Raw genomic sequence first — 20,578 nt, forward strand, 5'->3', positions numbered from 1 at the left:
CCTACACCACTTCAGACAAACGGTTGTCCAATCTCTTCTTAAAAACTTCCAGTGTTGGAGCATTCGCAACTTCTGGAGGCAAGTTCTCCCACTGGTTAATTGTTCTCAGTGTCGGGAAATTTCTCCTTAGTTCTAGGTTACTTCTTCGTCCTCGATTTATGACTTACACATAAGCCCAAAATTTATGCTGCTAAGTGAGACACTTGTTAAGTGAGTTTTGGCTCCATTTTACGACTTTTCTTGTTCCTCTTTGTTAAGGGAATCACTCTAGGTGTTAAGTTAGTAATGTGGCTGTTAAGTAAATCTGGCTTTCCCATGGACTTTGCTGGCCGGAAGGTCGCAAAAGGGGATCGCGTGACTCTGCAACCGTCGTAAATATGAACCAGTTGTCAAGCATCCAAAAGTAAATCTCGTGACCGTGGGGATGCAGCAACGGTCGTAAGGGCGAAAAACGGTCATAAGTCCCTTTTTTTCAATGCTGGTAATTTGCTATTTCCAGGCCAGATTTAAGCACCTTCGTGGGCTGACTCCATCCCACGGGCCTTGAGTTTGACACCCATGATCTAGGACAGGGGTCCCCCAACCTTTCGGACTTCATTTTAAATCCCACGGACCACCAATAGGATCTGCTTAATGACTGGCTGGATGGGTGTGGCTGTTGTGTCTTGCCCGCTCTCACCGCAGCCAGGGTCTGCTTATCTGCTTCCAAACGCTGAAGAATGTCCTCCTGGCCCCAGCCCTGGTTCCATGCCCAGACAGGCTGAAGAAGAGCAAGTATCTCCAGCCCCCAGCTCTGGCTCCATGCCCAGGCAAACGGAGCAACTAGACCCCTCCCCCTCCTCCACAGCATGTGAGCCTGAGGAAGGTCAATTACCAACAGCTGCCGATCGGAGTGACCCTCGCGTCAGAAGACTTGATAGACGGAGGCAACAGAAGGAAGGGAGGGGCAGGCCTGGATAAGTGCTGAGTCATGGAGCCACACCCCATGGCCTATATAAAGGACCTGCTTTCTGGCATTCTCTGAGTCAGGCAAAGTCTAAACATATCTTGCTGAAGTCACTTTCTGGTCTCCTGCCTGCCCTGAGGACTTTGCTAGGACTTTGGCAGAGCTGCAGAGGCACGCCTGATTCGGATTTCCCTGACCCGGCCGTCAGCGGAGGAGTGGGACACGACAGTGGCCAACTCGATGTCCAACTTGACGTCACTCATGGTGAGGGGAGCGTCGCCAGCCTTTACTCTCTCCTCCCCTCCCAGCCACTCCTCGCCTGCCCACCTGGGCTCCTTAGGGCTCCAACAGGAAGCAGTTGTTGGAGCTAAGCAGCCACCTCGAGAAAGAGTTGGCAAAACAGCTCAGTTCAAATTGGATCTGGCCGAGAAGGAGGCTCAGCAGAAGCACCTCACTGAGGACTAGGAGAATAGATTTTCCTAGCAGAGGGAAGATCTGCGGGAATGTAAGGCCAGGTACCAGCACCTGGAGGCTCAGTTGCCTGAGATGGTCAGCCAGTTCCAGGCCATGATGCAGTCCCACTGGAACAAGGTCTTCCAGCTCTTTGCCACCAGCGGCGCTTCCCTCCAGCCTTCACCCAAAGCCCCACACCAGGAGGCTGCAGCAGACCCCAAGTCGGAATTTCTGCCCCCCTCCGACCCACACAAAAAGACCCCAAAGGGGGAGACTCTCTGCAGCAACACAAACATTCATTGCACGTATCTGGCCCAGGGGCCATAGTTTGAGGACCCCTGATTTAGTGCAATATAAAAAAATGCAAATAATTTTTCTGTGGACCATGAAAATTTTCTCGCGGACCACCAGTGGTCCACGGACCACCAGTTGGTGACCGCTGGTCTAGGACGACCCGTAATTGTTAATGCACCAACTCAGTCCATTGGGGATGACCGTGAAAGGGGCAAGAAACATTTTTTGTGACCCAGAGCCATCTTCAAAGCTTTCCAGATGTTGTCTTCACGGCTTCTCCACTCCACCCCTCCACCCCAAGCAATTTTAGTCCACGAAAGCCACATGATTAAAAAAAAATAATACTTTCCAACTCCTCTTTTTACCGTAGACGTCATAGACTCCTCGTTTTGAAATGAACTCTTAATTAAAGCCCAGCTTTTTGGGAAAGGACTCTAATTTTGGTGCCAATAAATATCGTAGCATCCCACCTTCAAACGCCGAGTAGGATTTGGGTTTCATTGTGGTCCCCTGCTTTTAAGTCTCCTGGCGGGCAGGGAATTACCCCCCCTCCAGTTGTCTGATATTGTTTAAAAAACGAAGGTTGGTGTGTGTGTGTGTGTGTGTGTGTGTGTATGTTTTCTTGACAACTTCGAAAAATAGCACCAAGCCGTAGCAACAAGATTGCATAGAAACCGGGCAGAAGTGGCATTTTTCGAAATGTGTGCATGACAAAATCCGTCTCGCGTCGCACAGTTAAAGACATTGAAGCTGAAACCTCAGCAGCCGATAAGGTGAGCCCGGTGGAAAATCGTGGGAAATTACCTCAGTTTGGAATCGGCCGCGGTTTATTTAGAGCAAGGTTTACAACTGTGTGTAGGCAGACATTCCCATGGGCCATTTGGAAAATATACCATATGGGAGTGCAAATTTCTTCAAAACATCCTTTCGAGCGATTTTGGATAAAGCTCGTGAGCCGTGAAAAAAAAATGCCTCCTTGACGGGCTCGAGGGCGAGATGCGATGCGTTAAAGTTTTCCTGCTGACATCGTGCCCTTCTATATTTGTAGTTTTGTGTATGTGTGTGTGGTTTTCTATTTATATATGTCGGCGAGCATGTTTTCGTTTTCTGCTTTGGTTTTTTTTTTTGGCGATGGAAATAGCAAAGGCTTAGTTGGATTTTTTTTTAAACCCTCCTTCCCTCCCTCTCCATCCTGCACCCGTAAGAACGAAAATTCACATTTGTGTCTACGTGTGTGAGAAATCTATATTGTTCTGGAATATTTTTAACGAAATGTGTTTTTTATTATTATTATTATTATTATTTATTAGATTTCTATACCGCCCTTCTCCCAAAGGACTCAGGGCGGTGTACAGCCAAAATAAAAACAAACAATACAATATGCAATTAAAACAAGAATTAAAAAACTTATTACACGATTGGCCTAAGACTTTAAAAAACGTTTAAAATTCTAAAAACCCATTAAAATTCATAATATAAATTTAAAAACCAGCAAAATTTAAGCCGGCCCCGCGCGAATAAATAAATGTGTTTTCAGTTCGCGGCGGAAGGTCCGAAGGTCAGATATTTGGCGCAAACCAGGGGGAAGTTCGTTCCAGAGGGTAGGAGCCCCCACAGAGAAGGATCTTCCCCTGGGGGCCGCCAGCCGACATTGTTTGGCGGACGGCACCCTGAGAAGTCCCTCTCTGTGAGAGCGTACAGGTCGGTGGGAGGCATGAGGTAACAGCAGGCGGTCCCGTAAGTACCTAGGCCCTAAGCCATGGAGCGCTTTAAAGGTGGTAACCAAAACCTTGAAGTGCACCCGAAAGGCCACAGGTAGCCAGTGCAGTCTGCGCAGGAGAGGTGTTACATGGGAGCTACGCGAAGCTCCCTCTATCACCCGCGCAGCTGCATTCTGGACTAACTGAAGCCTCCGGGTGCACCTCAAGGGGAGCCCCATGTAGAGAGCATTGCAATAATCCAGTTTACAATAGTTTCTAGTGGTTAAGCCTCGGTGGTGGGATTTTGCATTCTTTTCTGCATTCTGCCACTTTCAATATAGGCGATCCTTGACTTACAACAATTCATTTAGTGACTGAAGCTACAACGGCACTGAAAAAAGAGACTTATGACCGTTTTTCACACTTATGACCGTTACAGCGTCCCCTTGGCCACGTGATTAAAATTCAGACACCTGTCAACTGACTCATATTTATGACGGTTGCAGTGTCCTGGGGTCGCGTGATTCTCTTTTGCGACCGTCTGTCAAGCAAAGTCCACGGGGGAAAGGCCGCTTCGCTTAACAACCGGGTTACTAACTTAACACCTGCAGTGATTCACTTAACAGCTGTGGCGAGAAAGGTTGTAAAATGGGACAAAGCTCACTGAACAACCATCTCGCTTAGTGACAGGGATTTTGGGCTCTCGGTGGTGGTCGTAAGTCGAGGACGATCTGTATTCAGTAGAGCTTGAAATGAAATTCTTGCCTGTTTTTCGGTACAGAATCTCTCACGGCCTTGCAAAGTGGAGTGGAATATTTAGTCTACTTTAAGAAACTATTGATAATCTCTTTCTACCTTAAACGGTATAATCTGGATGTGAAGCTTCTTGAACCGAACGGGCAGGTTGTAGTTTTCTTTCATACCGTGCCAGATAAAAAGCAATTTGTGCTTGGGAGGGATTAGCGCTTTCTGTATAATTCAAATATTTGACGCTGGAAATGCGCAAAGCATTGCAAAGTTGATATGTTTTTGGTCTCAGAAGGTTTGGGGAATAGCTGGCCTGGTGTTTAGGAGAAGCTCTTCTAACCTGTCCGTGATTGCTCCGACACCGTGAAAACTGGACCCAAGCAAAGCAAAAAAGCAAAAAGTTTGCAAACAATTTGCACAGTTTCTTCCTTTCCTTTCCTTTCCTTTCCTCTCCTCTCCTCTCCTCTCCTCTCCTCTCCTCTCCTCTCCTCTCCTCTCACTTCCTTTCCTTTCCTTTCCTCTCCTCTCCTCTCCTCTCCTCTCCTCTCCTCTCCTCTCCTCTCCTCTCCTCTCACTTCCTTTCCTCTCCTCTCCTCTCCTCTCCTCTCCTCTCCTCTCCTCTCCTCTCTCCTCTCCTTCCTTTCCTCTCCTCTCCTCTCCTCTCCTTTCCTCTCACTTCCTTTCCTCTCCTCTCCTCTCCTCTCCTTTCCTTTCCTCTCCTCTCCCCTCCCCTCCCCTCCCCTCCCTCCTCTCCTGTCCTCTCCTCTCCTCCCACTTCCTTTCCTCTCCTTTCCTTTCCTCTCTCCTCTCCTCTCCTCCCTCCCTCCCTCCCTCCTGTCCTCTCCTGTCCTCTCCTCCTCTCCTCTCACTTCCTTCCTCTCCTCCTCTCTCCTCCTCCTCTCTCCTCCTCCTCCTCTCCTCCTTTCCTTTCCTCTCCTCTCCTCCCTCCCTCCTCCCTCCCTCCTCCTCCTCTCCTCTCCTGTCCTGTCCTCTCCTGTCCTCCCTCTCCTCCCACTTCCTTTCCTCTCCTTTCCTTTCCCTTCCTTTCCTTTCCTCTCCTCCTCTCCTCTCCTCTCCTCTCCTCTCCTCTCCTCTCCTCTCCTCCCCTCCTCTCCTGTCCTCTCCTCCCCTCTCCTCCCACTTTCTTTCCTCTCCTTTCCTTTCCCTTCCTTTCCTTTCCTCTCCTCTCCTCTCCTCCCCTCTTCACCTATCCAGGGTCACGTGATCCTCTTTTGTGACCTTCTGACAAGCAAACTCCATGGGGAAGGCCAGATTCCGTCAACAACCGGGTTACTAGCTTAACACGTGCAGTGATTCACTTAAACAACCAAGACCAGAAAGGTCATAAAAATGGGGGCAAAGCTGACTTAACAAAGATCTCGCTTAGCAACAGAAACGTTGAGCTCAATTGTGGTCGTAAGTCGAGGACTACATGTATAATATGGTACGATAAGCTACGTTTATTTATTTATTTATTTTATTTGTCAACAAATACAAGAAAACAAGTAACAGAGTAGACGCAGGCATGGACACATGAAAAAATTTTGGCACCAAAAAAAAAAAAGGATATAAATAGCTAAAACGTAGCCATAAACACATAGAATGATTACATATAATTGGGAAGAGTAGGACAGGGATGATAGGAACGCTGGTGCGCTTATGCACAGCCCCCTTAGGGATCTCTTAAGAAACATGAAAGGTTCGCGGTAGACAGTTTAAGGTAAAAGTTATGGGGGTTAGAGAGACTATAATAACAGGATCAGGTAGAGTGTTCCAGACATTTATTGCAGAAGTCATATTTCCTACAATTAAGATTAGAGCGAATTATATTGAGTTTATTTCTATTGAGAGCCCTTGTGTTATTATGGTTGTAATTAAAGTATTTATTTACAGGTAGGACATTTTGGTCAATAATCTTACGATTATCTTATTCTTAATCTTTATTAATGTCACATTACGGTGATTAAAATACACCAAACATAAGGTACGAGTAAAAAATAAGTAACGGTGGGCGGGGGGTGGGGGAGGGAATGAGATCCTGAAGGCATTGTAACTTTAATTCAATCCTTGAAAAAACTTAAAAATCTTTCTCGTTGACATTTCCTGCAGATGGGATGATTGCGCTTCCAGGGGAAGAGAACTTTTGACATCACATGAAGATGTTTAGATTTGTTAGCTGACTGTTTAGTTTAAAATATAATTTATTTATTTATTTTTTATTGAAAAAGTTTTAACAAGCAAAAACATTTTCCCCCTTTCCCCCCCCCAACAAAACCCCCTTCCCCCCTTCCTCCCCCCCCCTCCGGCTTCCCGGATCAATCACAAGGTATTGTTGTAGATAAACCAAACATAGAGTAAAATTTTCCCTTCTAATCCAATTAACCTCATCCAAATCTTTTCATTTCCCAATCCCCCCATTACATAAAATAATACTTCCTAATTATTCAAAGACAATCTGATATTTCTTAATCTGATATCTGTTTTGTAAATAATCAATCCATTTTTTCCATTCAATTAAATATCTTTCCTGCGTATTGTCTTTCAAAAAAGCTGAGATTTTAGCCATCTCAGCCAAGTTAGTAACTTTCAATATCCATTCTTCTATTGTAGGTAACTCTTTTTTCTTCCAATATTGTCCAATCAACAACCTTGCTGCTGTTATTAAATTCAGAATCAATTTAGTCTCAATCCCTGTACAATCCGTTATAATTCCCAAAAGGAAAAATTGCGGCAGCAACTTTATCTTCTTCTTCAGGACATTTTGAATAATCCACCAAATTCTTATCCAAAAGGCCTTAATTTTCTTGCAAGTCCACCAAATATGAAAATATGTAGCGTCATCACAGTCACACCTCCAACATTTCGCTTGGATATCAGGATACATACGTGATAATTTTTTGGGATCTAAGTGCCATCTATAAAACATCTTATAAAAATTTTCCCAGATTAAAATATGATTTAGTTTGCCTGTAAGAAGATGCTGGGAAGGATTTCCACCCTTGCAATAGGGAAAGTTTAGTAACGCTGAAATACATACATCCGATCGGTACCCAATTCCTGGTACTTTTGCCTTTGTTTGCCGGGATTTGCAAATCTTATTTGGATTTTAAAAAGGGAGAATTGAATGGAGAAAACTCGCCTTGGGCAGCCCTTGAGATCGGTGGCAGTGTTGTTATTCTCTGACATTAACACTAATGTGTTTACGTGCCCATGAACACGCGTGTGGACAAAATGTAGCATAAAGTAGCAGATTTTTTTCCAGGCAAATTCACGTTTTAAGAACTCATAAGGAGTTGGCCTTCCCTAGGATGATGGAAGGAGATTGGGGGGGGGGATGCATTTATTATACTTAATTGGAAACTAATTACATCTGGACTTTATTGAGAAGGTAGACCGTGTAAGGGTCTTGTAATGGGTCTTGTGAGGAGGGGTCAGGTGGGGGAGTCTTGTGATGGGGAGGTCACGTCAGGTGAGGGTCTTGCGATGGGTCAAGTGTGGGTCATGTCAAGGGAGGATCTTCTGTCAGGTCAGGTGGGGGTTGTTGTGACCCAGGCCCAAGTAGGTAGTAGTAAACACAATCAGTTCAAAAACAAACAGACTTTATTAGAACAGTCGTTTGAACGTCAAGCACATTCTTCTTAACACAGTTCTTCAGTCTTATCACCAACCTTGGTCTAATTAGGCAAACTGCCAAAGTCTTTTCTTGGCAAAAGTTCAGAAGACACTGATAAGAAACAAATGCAACAAGACAAAGCTATCAACGTTGTTTTCCAGCAAAGAACCCAAATGCCGTTGCTGGTCCTTTAAGCCTTATGGGAGGGGCCAATCATCTCTTGGCCCTACTCCCGAGTCATCCTCTTTGCTTTAGCTGCTCTTGCCATCTGGCAGCTCTTCTCATGCGTGCATCAGGAACAGGCTCCTCCTGTTCCTCTGCCTCACTACTGTCAGCCTCTGGAGGCTCCGGAGTCTGCACATCACTCCCCGATGGCTCTGGCCCCATCTCTGCTTCTGATGCAGAGCCCTCATCCGGGCCTTCCCCAGCCTCCAGGACTGGCCCACGTTCTTCCTCAGCCTCATTGCTATCCGACTCTGCTGCCAGCTCCGCAGGCTGCTGGCGGACCACAACAAGGGTCATATCAAGTGAAGGTCTTGGGATGGGTCAGGTGTGGGTCACCAGTGAGAGCCTTGTGATGGGGAGATCATGTGAGAGTCACATCAGCTGAAGGTCTGGTGATGGGCCTTGTGATGGTCAAGTGTGGGTTGCATCAAGTGAGGGTCTCGTGATGGGTTAGGCTTGGGCCACAAGTGAAGGTCTTGCGATGGGGAGATCACATCAGATGAGGATCATTGGGAGGTCAACTGCTGGTGGGTTGGGTGAGGGTCGATGCCCTCTCTGGTTAGTTGTGTGGTTGATTTGGATTCTGAGGAGGGTCATAGGCTGATTGTAGATCAGTGTGGCTGTTGATGAGACTGCTTGTGGAATGCCAGGCTTTGATGAACACATGAGAGTGGCAGGTGGTAGTGTATCCAATGATGATGAAGAACACCAACACCGCAGAAGATGTTGCCTAGCCTGGTAACAAAACATCCAGAAATCAACCCACAACTCACACTCTCATCCTACCCCCGAGCTACAGATATTCAGCACTATTGCACATCTGAGTTGTATTTAGGTAAAGGTAAAGGTTCCCCTCGCACATATGTGCTAGTCGTTCTCGACTCTAGGAGGTGGTGCTCATCTCCGTTTCAAAGTGGAAGAGCGGGGCCAGTCAGAATTTTTACTCCCGGTTCTCCAAACTAATCAAAATTTCCACTACTGGTTCTCCAGAACTGGTCAGAACCTGTTGAAACTCACCTCTGGATATAACCCCCAAAAGCAATAAAACTATTGAAAGTTTCCTACTGCAGTGAGCTGAGGTTGCCCAGTTGTTGTTAATCCCCACCCTCCCCTCACAGCTCTGGAACGGAGCTTGAAATGAGAGGGACTCATTAAAAAAAAAAGGCTTTTGCGAGCTATAGCTCACTGTATCGGAGGCGTAGAAGGGGGTTGGTTCATTTTCTGAAGCACTTCGGTCTCGTCTCGTGAGGATTATTTCGACATCTGCTAGTTTCTGGAAAGAAACAGATGTTCCACGAATCAGACAGATGATGAACTCTGCGGGAATTTTGGAGAAGTTTCCCAGCAGGAATGCAAATCCCCTTTTGACACACATAACCCCCACCCCCGATCACTGTAATCATTTTCCTACAGCCCAAGCTATTATCTATGTCTGTCTGTCTGTCTGTCTATCCATCCATCCATATCTATGACTATCATTAAGTGTTGTACCTTATGATTTTTGATGAACGTATCTTTTCTTTATGTACACTGAGAGCAGATGCACCAAAGACAAATTCCTTGTGTGTCCAATCACACTTGGCCAATAAAAAATTCTATTCTATTCTATTCTATTCTATTCTATTCTATTCTATTCTATTCTATTCTATTCTATTCTATTCTATTCATATGCACCAAAGACAAATTCCTTGTGTGTCCAATCACACTTGGCCAATAAAGAATTCTATTCTATTCTATTCTATTCTATTCTATTCTATTCTATTCTATTCTATTCTATTCTATTCTATTTATTGTTTCCTGATTGCTTATTTGTACCCTGTGACTGTCATTAAGTGCTGTACCTTCTGATTCTTGATGAAGGTATCTTTTCTTTTATGTCCACTGAGAGCATATGCACCAAAGACTTGTGTGTCCTTGTGTGTCCAATCATACTTGACCAAGAAAGAATTTTAGTCTGTCTGTCTGTCTGTCTGTCTGTGTCTGTTTATCCATCCATCCATCCATCCATCCATCCACCCATCTCTCTCTCTATCATCTATCTATCTATCTATCTATCTATCTATCTATCTATCTATCTATCTATCTATCTATCTATCTATCATCTATCTATAAATCTAATCTAATCTAATCTAATCTAATCTAATCTAATCTAATCTAATCTAATCTAATCTAATCTATCTTTCCCCATGATGGCGAACCTATGGCAAGCGTGCCACTGGTGGCATGCAGAGCCATATCTGTGGGCATGTGAGCGTTGCCCTAGCTCAGCTCCAGTGCTCATGCGCGTGCCAGCCAGCTGATTTTTGGGCCTTCAGGGCCCACTGGAAGTCAGGAAATGGGCTGTTTCCGGCCTCCGGAAGGCCTCCAATATGGCTGCTTTTGCCCTCCCCAGGCTCCAAGAAAGCCTCTGGAGCCTGGGGAGGGTGAAAAATGGGCCTACCAGGTCCACTGGTAACCTTTTTGCCGTTGTGTGCTAAAAGCGGGGGGAGCACGGGGGGTCACACACGCATGCACAGGGGGCATTGAATTACGGGTGTGGGCACACAAGCACACAACCCCCCTGAGCTCCCCCTGCTTTTGGCACGCGGCGGCAAAAAGGTTAGCCAACACTGCTCTATCCTATCTAATTGCTCTCTCTCTCTCTCTCTCTCTCACTATCTATATATTCCTCTCTCTCTCTAACATCTATCTCTCTGTCTCTATCTTTCTATCTAACATCTATCTATCTATATATATCTATTTCTATCTATCTCTATCATATCTATCATCTATCTATCATCTAATCTACTTACCTATCTATCATCTCTCTATCAACTCTTCATCATCTCCCTCTCCTCTATCATTATCTCTCCTCCCTCCCTCTCTCTCTCTCTGCGCGTCTATGTCTGTCTGTCTGTCTGTCTGTCTGTCTGTCTGTCTGTCTGTCTGTCTGTCTGTCTGTCTGTCTGTCTGTCTGTCTATCTATCTATCTATCTATCTATCTATCTATTTCTATAACTATCTATCTATCATATCTATCTACCTTACCTATCATCCATCCATCCATCCATCCATCCATCCATCTATCTATCTATCTATCTATCTATCTATCTATCTATCTATCTATCTATCTATCTATCTATCATCTATCTATCATCCTATCTATCTATCTATCTATCTATCTATCTATCTATCTATCTATCTATCTATCTATCTATCTATCTCACCTACCTACCTACCTACCTTCCTAAATAGAGCTGGAAGGGACCTTGGAGATCTTTTACTCTAGTCCAGTTCTAGAGCAACCACAACTTCCGGAGGCGAGCTGTTCCACTGGTTAATTGTCCTCACTCTTAGAAAGTTTCTCCTAAATCCCTTCTCCTTAAATGCTTCTCTCCTCAGTTAGTTTCCATCCGTTGTTTTTTGTCTTGCCTTCTGGTGCTGAGTTAGAGCAAAGCTAGATAATGTATCTTATGTGACAAGAACCATGAACTGAATTTGCAGATTGTTTCAGATTGGTTTCTGAAATCCTACCGTGTTTTCCCGAAAATAAGACCCTTGTCTTATATTTTTTTGAACCCTGAAATAAGCGCTTGGCCTTATTTTCAGGGAGGTCCTATTATTTTGGGGCACATGGAGGAAACCAGAGGATATGGCAGGGACCAGCTTCGCATGCATTTAAATATTTTTGGGGAGGATTTATTTTCAAGGGGTGGGGGCGGGCTTATTTTAGCTCATGCACTCAAAAAGCCCGATTGGGCTTATTATCAGGGGAGGTCTTATTTGTGGGGAAACAGGGTACATAACTCATTGTTGCCTCCTTATTTCAGGTATTAGCGGTGGCTACCCTACAGAAGGATGACCATGATGGGAGATGCAAGTGAGATGCTGGCTGCAGCTTTGGAACAGATGGACGGCATTATTGCAGGTAAGATTCATTCACCCTGCCCCCCCCTGCACATGCGGCCCCCCCTTTCACCCATTTTTGACTTCCAGGTTGGTGCAGGAGACTTTCTAGGCCCATAACGGGGCATGGTTGGGGGGCCTCGTGCGACACTTTGCGCCCCATTTTGCCTTCCAGGTTGGTGCAAGAGGCCTTCCAGGCCCAAAATGGGAGCATGGGGGAGCCTGCGCACATGTGCGAACCCCCAAAATGCAATGCAAGTGCCCCCATGCATGCACCCCCCTCCCCATGCATTTGGGGCCCTGTGTGTGCACATCCCCCGCATGTGCCCCACGCTCGCACAGCAGAGACCCAAAGACCAGCTGGCCGGCGGGAGTCACCCGCACATGCGCGGTGGATTTGGGCTGGGACGACGGCTGGTGTGCTCGCAGAGAGGGCTCTGCGTGCCACCTGGGGCACACGTACCATAGGTTCGCGATCATGGACCTATACATAGTGCAGAGTTGGGCTGCTGCCGGTTCAGACTGGTTCAGACGAACCGGTAGTTCCGACCAGCGTCTGGGCTGGCCCACCTGTCCCGGTGCTATCCCGTCCTATATAGTCGCCGTGTTTTTGAAGCCGCGCATGCTCACATTTTCAGTGCTGGGTGAACCACTTGTTACCAGTTGTTACCGTTGCGACACCCACCTCTGACCTCATGTCACGACTTACTAACTTAACGACCGCAAGGATTCACTTAACAAAAGGCAGCAAGACAAGTCATGAAAACGGAGCAAAACTCGCTTACCAAGTTTCCCACTTCAGCCACGTCAATTTGGGGCTCCGTTGTGGCCATAAGTCGAGGACTAGCTGGATAATGGATGCTCAATCTGCAGGTCTAACCATCTTCTTCTCACCCTCGTCCTCCAGGGTCCAAAGCTCTGGAATACTCCAATGGCTTGTTTGATTGCCAGTCCCCAACTTCTCCGTTCATGGGAAGTTTGCGTGTGCTGCACCTGGTGGAAGACCTCCGGGGTTTGTTGGAGATGATGGAAATAGACGAGAAAGAAGGGCTGAGGTGCCAGGTCCCCGATTCAACAGCCGAGATTTTGATGGAATGGCTGCAAAACCAAATGGTGAGAACAAGCGAATGCGTGATTATAAATTATGGTGGAAAAAAAAATATAGTGGATCTAGCATAAAAAAAACCCCAGGATTGAAGGAAGGAAGGAAGGAAGGAAAAGAAAGAGAAGGGTGGGAGAGAGAAAGAAAGAAAGGGAAGGAAGGAAGGAAGGAAAAGAGAGAGGGGGTGGGAGAGAGAAAGAAAAAGAAAGAAAGAAAGATAAAGGGAAGGAAGGAAAGAAAGAGAGAAAGGAGGAAGGAAGAGAAAGAGAGAAAGGCAGGAGAGAGAAAGAAAGAAAGAAAGATTAAGGAAAGGAAGGAAAGAAAGGGAAAGAAAGAGGGAGGGAGAGAGAAAGGAAGGAAGGGAGGAAGGAAGGAAAGAAGGAAGGAAGGAAAGAGAGAGGGGAGAGAGAAAGAAAGAAAGACAAAGAAAGGAAGGAAGGAAAGAAGGAAGGAAGGAAGGAAAGAAAGAGAGAAGGGTGGGAGAGAGAAAGGAAAAAACAGATTAAGGAAGGAAGGAAGGAAGGAAGGAAGGAAAGAAAGAAAGAGAGGGAGTGAGAGAAAGAAAGAAAGAAAGATAAAGGAAGGAAGGAAAGAGAGAGAAAGGAGGAAGGAAGAGAGAGAGAAAGGCAGGAGAGAGAAAGAAAGAAAGAAAGATTAAGGAAAGGAAGGAAAGAAAGGGAAAGAAAGAGGGAGTGGGAGAGAGAAAGAAAGGAAGGAAGGGAGGAAGGAAGGAAAGAAGGAAGGAAGGAAAAGAGAGAGGGGGGAGAGAGAAAAAGAAAGAAAGACAAAGAAAGGGAAGGAAGGAAAGAAGGAAGGAAGGAAGGAAAAGAAAGAGAGAAGGGTGGGAGAGAGAAAGGAAAAAACAGATTAAGGGAAGGAAGGAAGGAAAGGAAGGAAGGAAAAGAAAGAAAAGAAAGAGAGGGAGTGAGAGAGAAAGAAAAAGAAAGAAAGGGAAGGAAGGAAAGAAAGGAAGAAGGAAAGGAAGAATTTAGATAGAAGGTTATCTTCTCATGGTTCCCATGTAACTAACTTTTGATGTTGACCTGACAACGCATGTGGGATGGCAATGTATTTTACTATCTTGTAAGCAGATTATGTTAACTTCAGCCTTTTAGAATAAATAATACACTGAATTACTGTTGCCTTAACTACTTTTACCCCTTCCGTAATTTGTCATGTAAACTGATAGCCAATTAATAATGTGAAACTCACTCATGATATTCAACATGATGATGGTATATGCCAGGGGTGTTAAACTCGCGGCCCGTGGGCTGGATACATCACGTGCTGGCCCCGCCCTTATCCAGTTTAGTGAAAGTGGCGGGGGAGTCCTGATACGCCAAGTGCCTGATCTTCGGACTTTTCGCCGTGAGCTGAAAACGCACCTATTTATTCAAGCGGGACTGGCTTAAAAGTTTTATTAAATTTTAATTGGGGCTATTTATATTTTAAGGTTTGTTAAATTGTTTTAAATTTCGGCCACCCTGTAATATGTTTTGTTTTAATGTGTATATTGTGGATTTTTATTTGGCTGTACACCGCCCTGAGTCCTTCGGGAGAAGGGCGGTATAAAAATCGAATAAAATAAATAAATAAATAAATATGATGTCGCTGTGATAACATGAGTTTGACACCCCTGGTGTATGCCATCCAGTTCTTGGATGGAAGGAAAGTTCAGAAAAAAACAGACTTGAGCCCAGTTTGCAGTTCGAATCTCGCAGTGCCGTTCATTAAAATTGAAAAACAAAAATCAGCTTGCAGAACAATAGAATAGAATGAGAAAAGAATTAGATTAGATTTAGAATTAGAATAGAATAGAATAGAATAGAATAGAATAGAATAGCAGAGTTGGAAGGGACCTTGGAGGTCTTCTAGTCCAGCCCCTTGCTCAGGCAGGACACCCTATACCATTTCAGACAAATGGAATAGGGTAGTTAGGTGAGAAGCTGTAGGCAACCCTGCATAATGTTACCCAGAAAGACAACCAAAAAAAACGTGATTGTCTCTTCCGAAGGTGGCCTGCAAGTTCTTCATCAAAAGCTCGATTTGCAGTGGTCCAGAGCTGCCATCTACTGGGAGATATGACTGCACGCAATCTGAATCTGAATTCCTGACTGAAGGTCTTCAGTGAAATCTTCTCTGCTGTTTTCCATGATCATGAAAATAATTTCCTGTAGAAAATTGTCGTTGAGGCATGGTCCCCCCCCCCGCCCCAGATGTGTGTAAATAATAAGGAATAAAGTTACGTCCTTATATATAACGGCCCTCTTTTCTTGATCTGTCTTTCAGTGAGAGGCTTATGGTAATAGCCCTTAGACGTATATACACTTCACAGTGCATGAAGAGGTTGTAGAAAAAATGCTTTTAAAAGGTTCTGGTGATCAGGCAACTCAGCTGGGATCATCAAACCTTTTTTTCCTCTGGTGATCCCAGTTGAGTTGCCTGATCGTCACAGGCTTTTAAAGGTGGGAAGAGATCCTGGATTCTCATCTTACAACCTTTGTGATTCCTTTTTACTTTGTCGTGGTTGCTTGAAAGAATTGAGAAACGTGACAGGCAACCCAGTTTTTTCTTCTTCTTCTTCTTCTTCTTCTTCTTCTTCTGCATTTCCCAGATTAATGGACATCTGTCTGCCAACGGAGACGTCTACCAGGAACGGCTGACCCGGCTGGAGAGCGATAAAGAATCTCTTGTCCTGCAAGTGAGTTGAAGAAAGTACATTTCCTGGCTGGCCTGCTCGGAGATAGGGAGTGGCAGGCTTTGTTTTCATCTTTCTTTCTTTCTTTTCTTTTCTTTTCTTTTCTTTTCTTTTCTTTTCTTTTCTTTTCTTTTCTTTTCTTTCTTTCTTTCTTTCTTTCTTTCTTTCCTCCTTCCTTCCTTCCTTCCTTCCTTCCTTCCTTCCTTCCTTCCTTCCTTCCTTCCTTCCTTCCTTCCTTCCTTCCTTCCTTTCTTTTCTTCTTTTTCCTTCCTTTTTTCTTCCTTCCTTTCTCTTCCTTTCTTCCTCCTTTCTTTTTCTTTTTCTTTCTCTGTCCCTTCCTTCCTTCCTTCCTTCCTTTCTTTCTCTTTCTTTTCTTTTCTTTTCTTTTCTTTTCTTTTCTTTTCTTTTCTTTTCTTTTCTTTTCTTTTCTTTTCTTTTCTTTTCTTTCCTTTCCTTTCTTTTCTTTTCTTTCCTTCCTTCCTTTCTTTCTCTTCCTTCCTTCCTTTTTCCTTCCTTCCTTCCTTCCTTTTTCTTTTTCTTTTTCTTTCTTTCCTTCCTTTCTTCTTCCTTCCTTTCTCTTCCTTTCTTCCTCCTTCTTTCTTTTTCTTTTTCTTTCTCTCTCCCTTCCTTCCTTCCTTCCTTCCTTCCTTCCTCCCTTTCTTTTCTTTTCTTTTCTTTTCTTTTCTTTTCTTTTCTTTTCTTTTCTTTTCTTTTCTTTTCTTTTCTTTTCTTTCTCTGACCTTTTCTTTTCTTTCTCTCTTTCTTTTCTTTTCTTTCTCTGACCTTTGCTTTCTTTCTCTTTCTTATTCTTTCTTTCTTTCTTTTTCTTTCTTTCTTTCCTTCCTTTTTCCTTTCTTTTTCTTCCTTCTTTTCTTTTTTTTCTTTCTCTGCCCCTTTCTCTCTCTCTCTCTCTCTCTCTCTCTCTTTCTTTCTTTTTCTTTACTCCTTCCTTCCTTTCTTTCTCTTCCTTCCTTCCTTCCTTTCTTTCTCTTCCTTCCTTCCTTCTTCCTTCCTTCCTTCCTTCTTCCTTCCTTCCTTCCTTCCTTCCTTCCTTCCTTCCTTCCTTCCTTCCTTCCTTTCTTTTCTTTTCTTTCCTTCCTTCTTCTTCCTTCCTTTCTCTTCCTTCTTCTTCCTTCTTTTCTTTTCTTTCTCTGACCCTTCCTTCCTTCCTTCCTTCCTTCTACCCTTTCTTTTCTTTTCTTTTCTTTTCTTTTCTTTTCTTTTCTTTTCTTTTCTTTTCTTTTCATTTCCTTTCCTTTCCTTTCCTTTCTCTTTCTTTTTCCTTTCTTTCTCTTCCTTCCTTCCTTTTCCTTCCTTCCTTCCTTCCTTTCTTTTCTTTTCTTTTCTTTCCTTCCTTCTTCTTCCTTCCTTTCTCTTCCTTCTTCCTCCTTCTTTTCTTTTCTTTTCTTTCTCTGACCCTTCCTTCCTTCTTCCTTCCTTCCACCCTTTCTTTTCTTTTCTTTTCTTTTCTTTTCTTTTCTTTTCTTTTCTTTTCTTTTCTTTTCTTTTCTTTTCTTTCTCTGACCTTTTCTTTTCTTTCTCTCTTTCTTTTCTTTTCTTTCTGACCTTTGCTTTCTTTCTCTTTCTTTTCTTTTCTTTTCTTTTCTTTTCTTTTCTTTCCTTCCTTTTCCTTTCTTTTCTTCCTTCTTTTCTTTTCTTTCTCTGCCCCTTTCTCTCTCTCTCTCTCTCTCTCTCTCTTTCTTTCTTTTTCTTTACTCCTTCCTTCCTTTTTCTTTCTCTTTCCTTCCTTCTTTCTTCCTTTCTCTCTCTCTCTCTCTCTCTCTTTCTTTTTTCTTTTTTTCTTTCTCTTTCCTTCTTCCTTCCTTTCTCTTCCTTTCTTCTTTCTTCCTCTTCCTCTTTCTTTCTTTCTTTCTTTCTTTCTTTCTTTCTTTCTTTCTTTCTTTCTTTCTTTCTTTCTTTCTACAGGTGAGCGTCCTCACTGACCAAGTGGATGCTCAGGGAGAGAAGATCAGGGATCTGGAGTTGTGCTTGGAAGAAAACAGAGAGAAGCTGAATTCAACGGAAGAAATGTTACAGCAGGTACTACCCATTCTCCGTCTGGGAATCTAAAGGATTTCTGTGGGTTGAATCTCCTCTGTTTTTGACACATGGCTTGCTCACCTTTCCACAGAGGGGTCCATGGTGTTCTCTGAGCTGGGTGGTTTTCTTGCAGATGTTTCATGACCTAACTAGGTAGCATCATCAGTGGTAGAAGGAAAATGTGTGTGTGTGGGGAGGAGGAGGTGGAAAAGGAGAACTTGGTGCTCTCTGAGCTTGGTTGTTTTCTTGCAGGTGTTTCATGAGCGCTGATAGTGTTCCCTAGTTGGGTCATGAAACTCCTGCAAGAAAACCACCAAGCCATCCTCCTCCTCCTTTTCCTCTACATTTGATAGAACTTTCAAAGACACCTCTCCTTTCTCTCTCCTCCTTTAAAGGAAGTTCATTTTCTTCTCTCTCTCTTTTTTTTTAATCAGGAGCTCCTAAGCAGAACATCTCTTGAAACTCAGAAGTTGGATCTCATGGCCGAGGTCTCCAACCTGAAGCTGAAGCTGACGGCGGTGGAAAAGGACAGGATGGATTACGAAGACAGGTTCGGAGATGCAGATGTGAGTCAAACTTAAGTTGAAAAAAAATATTTTGGGGGGAAATGCCCAGGTCAGGTTCTTCGCTGTTTTGCTAAGCACGGCGTTTCTCGATCAACGTCCATGTTGAAGTCAAGATAGCAAATAACAATAACACGTAGACTTATATACCACTCCATAGTGCTTTACAGCCCTCTCTAAGCAGTTTACAGTGTCAGCCTCTTGCCCCCCAACAATCTGGGACCTAGTTTTACTGACCTTGAATGGATGGAAGGCTGAGTTAACCTTCAGCCGGTGAGGATCAAACTCCTGGCAGTGGGCAGAGTCAACCTGCAATACTGTATTCTCACCACTGCGCCACCAGGAAGGAGAATGAGAAAGGGAATAAGAGAGGGAGGGAGGAAGGAAGGGTGGGTGGGAGGGAGGGAGGGCAATAGCACTTAGACTTATAAAGCGCTTCGCAGTGCTTTACAGCCCTCTCTAAGTGGTTTACAGAGTCAGCCTATTGCCCCCCCAACAATCTGGGTCCTCGTTTTATTGTCCTTGGAAGGACAGAAGGCTGAGTCAATCTTGAGCCAGTCAGGATCAAACTCCTGGCTACAAGCAGTGAGTTAGCCTTCTAACCCCTGGACCACAGGGATGTCCTTTGAGGCAGCTGCTATGACTGCCTTAGAGGATGTAGCTGCTTTAATACTCTGAAAAGAAGCCTTTGGCTTTCAGCTGTGAGTTTGGGGAAATGGCCTTCCTTCGTTGTATGAGTCCCAGACAGTGAGTTGGCTTGCTTAGATATTTCCATTTCATTGACTTCCACCGTTTTCTAAATAGCAATAGCACTTAGACTTATACACCGCTTCACGGTGCTTTATAGCCCTCTCTAAGCGGTTTATAGAGTCAGCCTCTTACCCCCAAAAACTTCTGGCAGTGGGCAGAGTTTGCTTGTAATGGTGCATTCTAATCACTGCATCATCATGGATGGATGGATGGATGGAAGGAAGGAAGGAAGGAAGGCTGAGTCAGCCTTGAGCTGGTGAGGATCGAACTCCTGGCAGTGAGCAGAGTTTGCTTGCAATGCTGCATTGTAATCACTGCACCATCATGGGTGGGTGGATGGATGGATGAATGGATGGATGGAAGGAGTAGCAATAGCACTTATATACCACTTCACAGTGCTTTACAGCCCTCTCTAAGCTGTTTACAGAGTCAGCTTATTGCCCGCAACAATCTGGGTCCTCCTTTTACCCACCTCGGAAGGACGGGAGGCCTTGAGCCGGTCACGATCAAACTCCTGGCAGTCATTTTAAAACTGCCTCTGTGAAGACAGAAGGCGGCGGCTCAGGTGTCTCTAGTGCATTTTTCTCCTCGTTTTCTTGACTTTCAAATCTTTTTGTTCACTTCTTTTCTTTCGAAACAGGATTTGATGCAGGAAGTTAATGATTTGCGGTTAAAAGTAGGAGAAATGGACAGGGAAAGACTACAGTATGAGAAAAAGCTTAAGTCTACCAAAGTAAGTCCACGTTGCAGATAAAGAAACACATCGTTGGCCGTCTTTATCTCGTGACTTATGTATCTTACCTAATCTTTTCTACCTAAGATTGATCCATAGATATGGCTAAGCCAGTACCTGATAGGCGTAAGCCTGGGTTTAAGTTGGTACAGCCAGAGAGGATGGTTAGAAGCCGTTTCTATGAAACTGCTTTTAGGAACGGCTAGTATATAAATCAGGGGTGGGATTCTACCGGTTTGGACAAACCGGTAGCTCCGATGATCCTGCCTGTCCCTGCGCTTCACTTACCTTTATCTTCGCAGCTGATTAGCGCAGCAGAATGGATTGCCACGCCTCAGCTGTTTTAATTCCCTAGCACAGTGATGGCTAATCTTTTTGCCATTGCGTGCCAGGATGGGGAGGGGGAAGATTCGCGCGTGCGTGTGCCCACACCCATAATTCTATGTGCCCTGCCCTGCGCGTGTGTGCACAACCCCCCTTCCTCCTCTTGCTCCTGGCACATGATGTCCTGGTAGGCCCGTTTTTCTTTCCCACCTGGCTCCAGATCAGTGGTGGGATTCAAATAATTTAACAACCGGTTCTCTGCCCTAATGACCAGCTGGGTAGGCGTGGCTCAGTGGTCATGTGACCGTGTGGGCGTAACCAACTCAACATCACTCACGTTGGTGAGCGCTTTGCCTTAGCTGTTACAATGTAACAAGGCTTAACCAGAGAGGCAGTTTCTGTAAGCAGGACAGTAAAGATTAGGCTAGAAACACCACCAGAATGTTTCCTTCCCGCCTTCCTTACAGGATTAGCCCTGTAAAGTGGGGAAAAAAAAAAGATTTCT

The 20,578-nt window shown here is 44.5% G+C and overlaps 1 protein-coding gene across 1 annotated transcript in view; it reads left to right on the forward strand.

Moving 5' to 3' along the window:
* Positions 1-20,578, forward strand: part of PPFIBP1 (PPFIA binding protein 1) — a 112,372-nt gene that overhangs the window by 42,860 nt on the left and 48,934 nt on the right. The window contains exons 2-7 of the mRNA XM_058190481.1: positions 11,788-11,885; positions 12,771-12,976; positions 15,580-15,666; positions 17,590-17,703; positions 18,138-18,269; positions 19,657-19,749. Of these exons, the coding sequence (XP_058046464.1) occupies positions 11,816-11,885; positions 12,771-12,976; positions 15,580-15,666; positions 17,590-17,703; positions 18,138-18,269; positions 19,657-19,749 (702 nt within the window). The 5' untranslated portion in view covers positions 11,788-11,815. The remainder of the gene's footprint in view (positions 1-11,787; positions 11,886-12,770; positions 12,977-15,579; positions 15,667-17,589; positions 17,704-18,137; positions 18,270-19,656; positions 19,750-20,578) is intronic.

The sequence above is a fragment of the Ahaetulla prasina genome, chromosome 7 (genome assembly GCF_028640845.1).
Source record: "Ahaetulla prasina isolate Xishuangbanna chromosome 7, ASM2864084v1, whole genome shotgun sequence".
Lineage (NCBI taxonomy): Eukaryota > Metazoa > Chordata > Lepidosauria > Squamata > Colubridae > Ahaetulla > Ahaetulla prasina.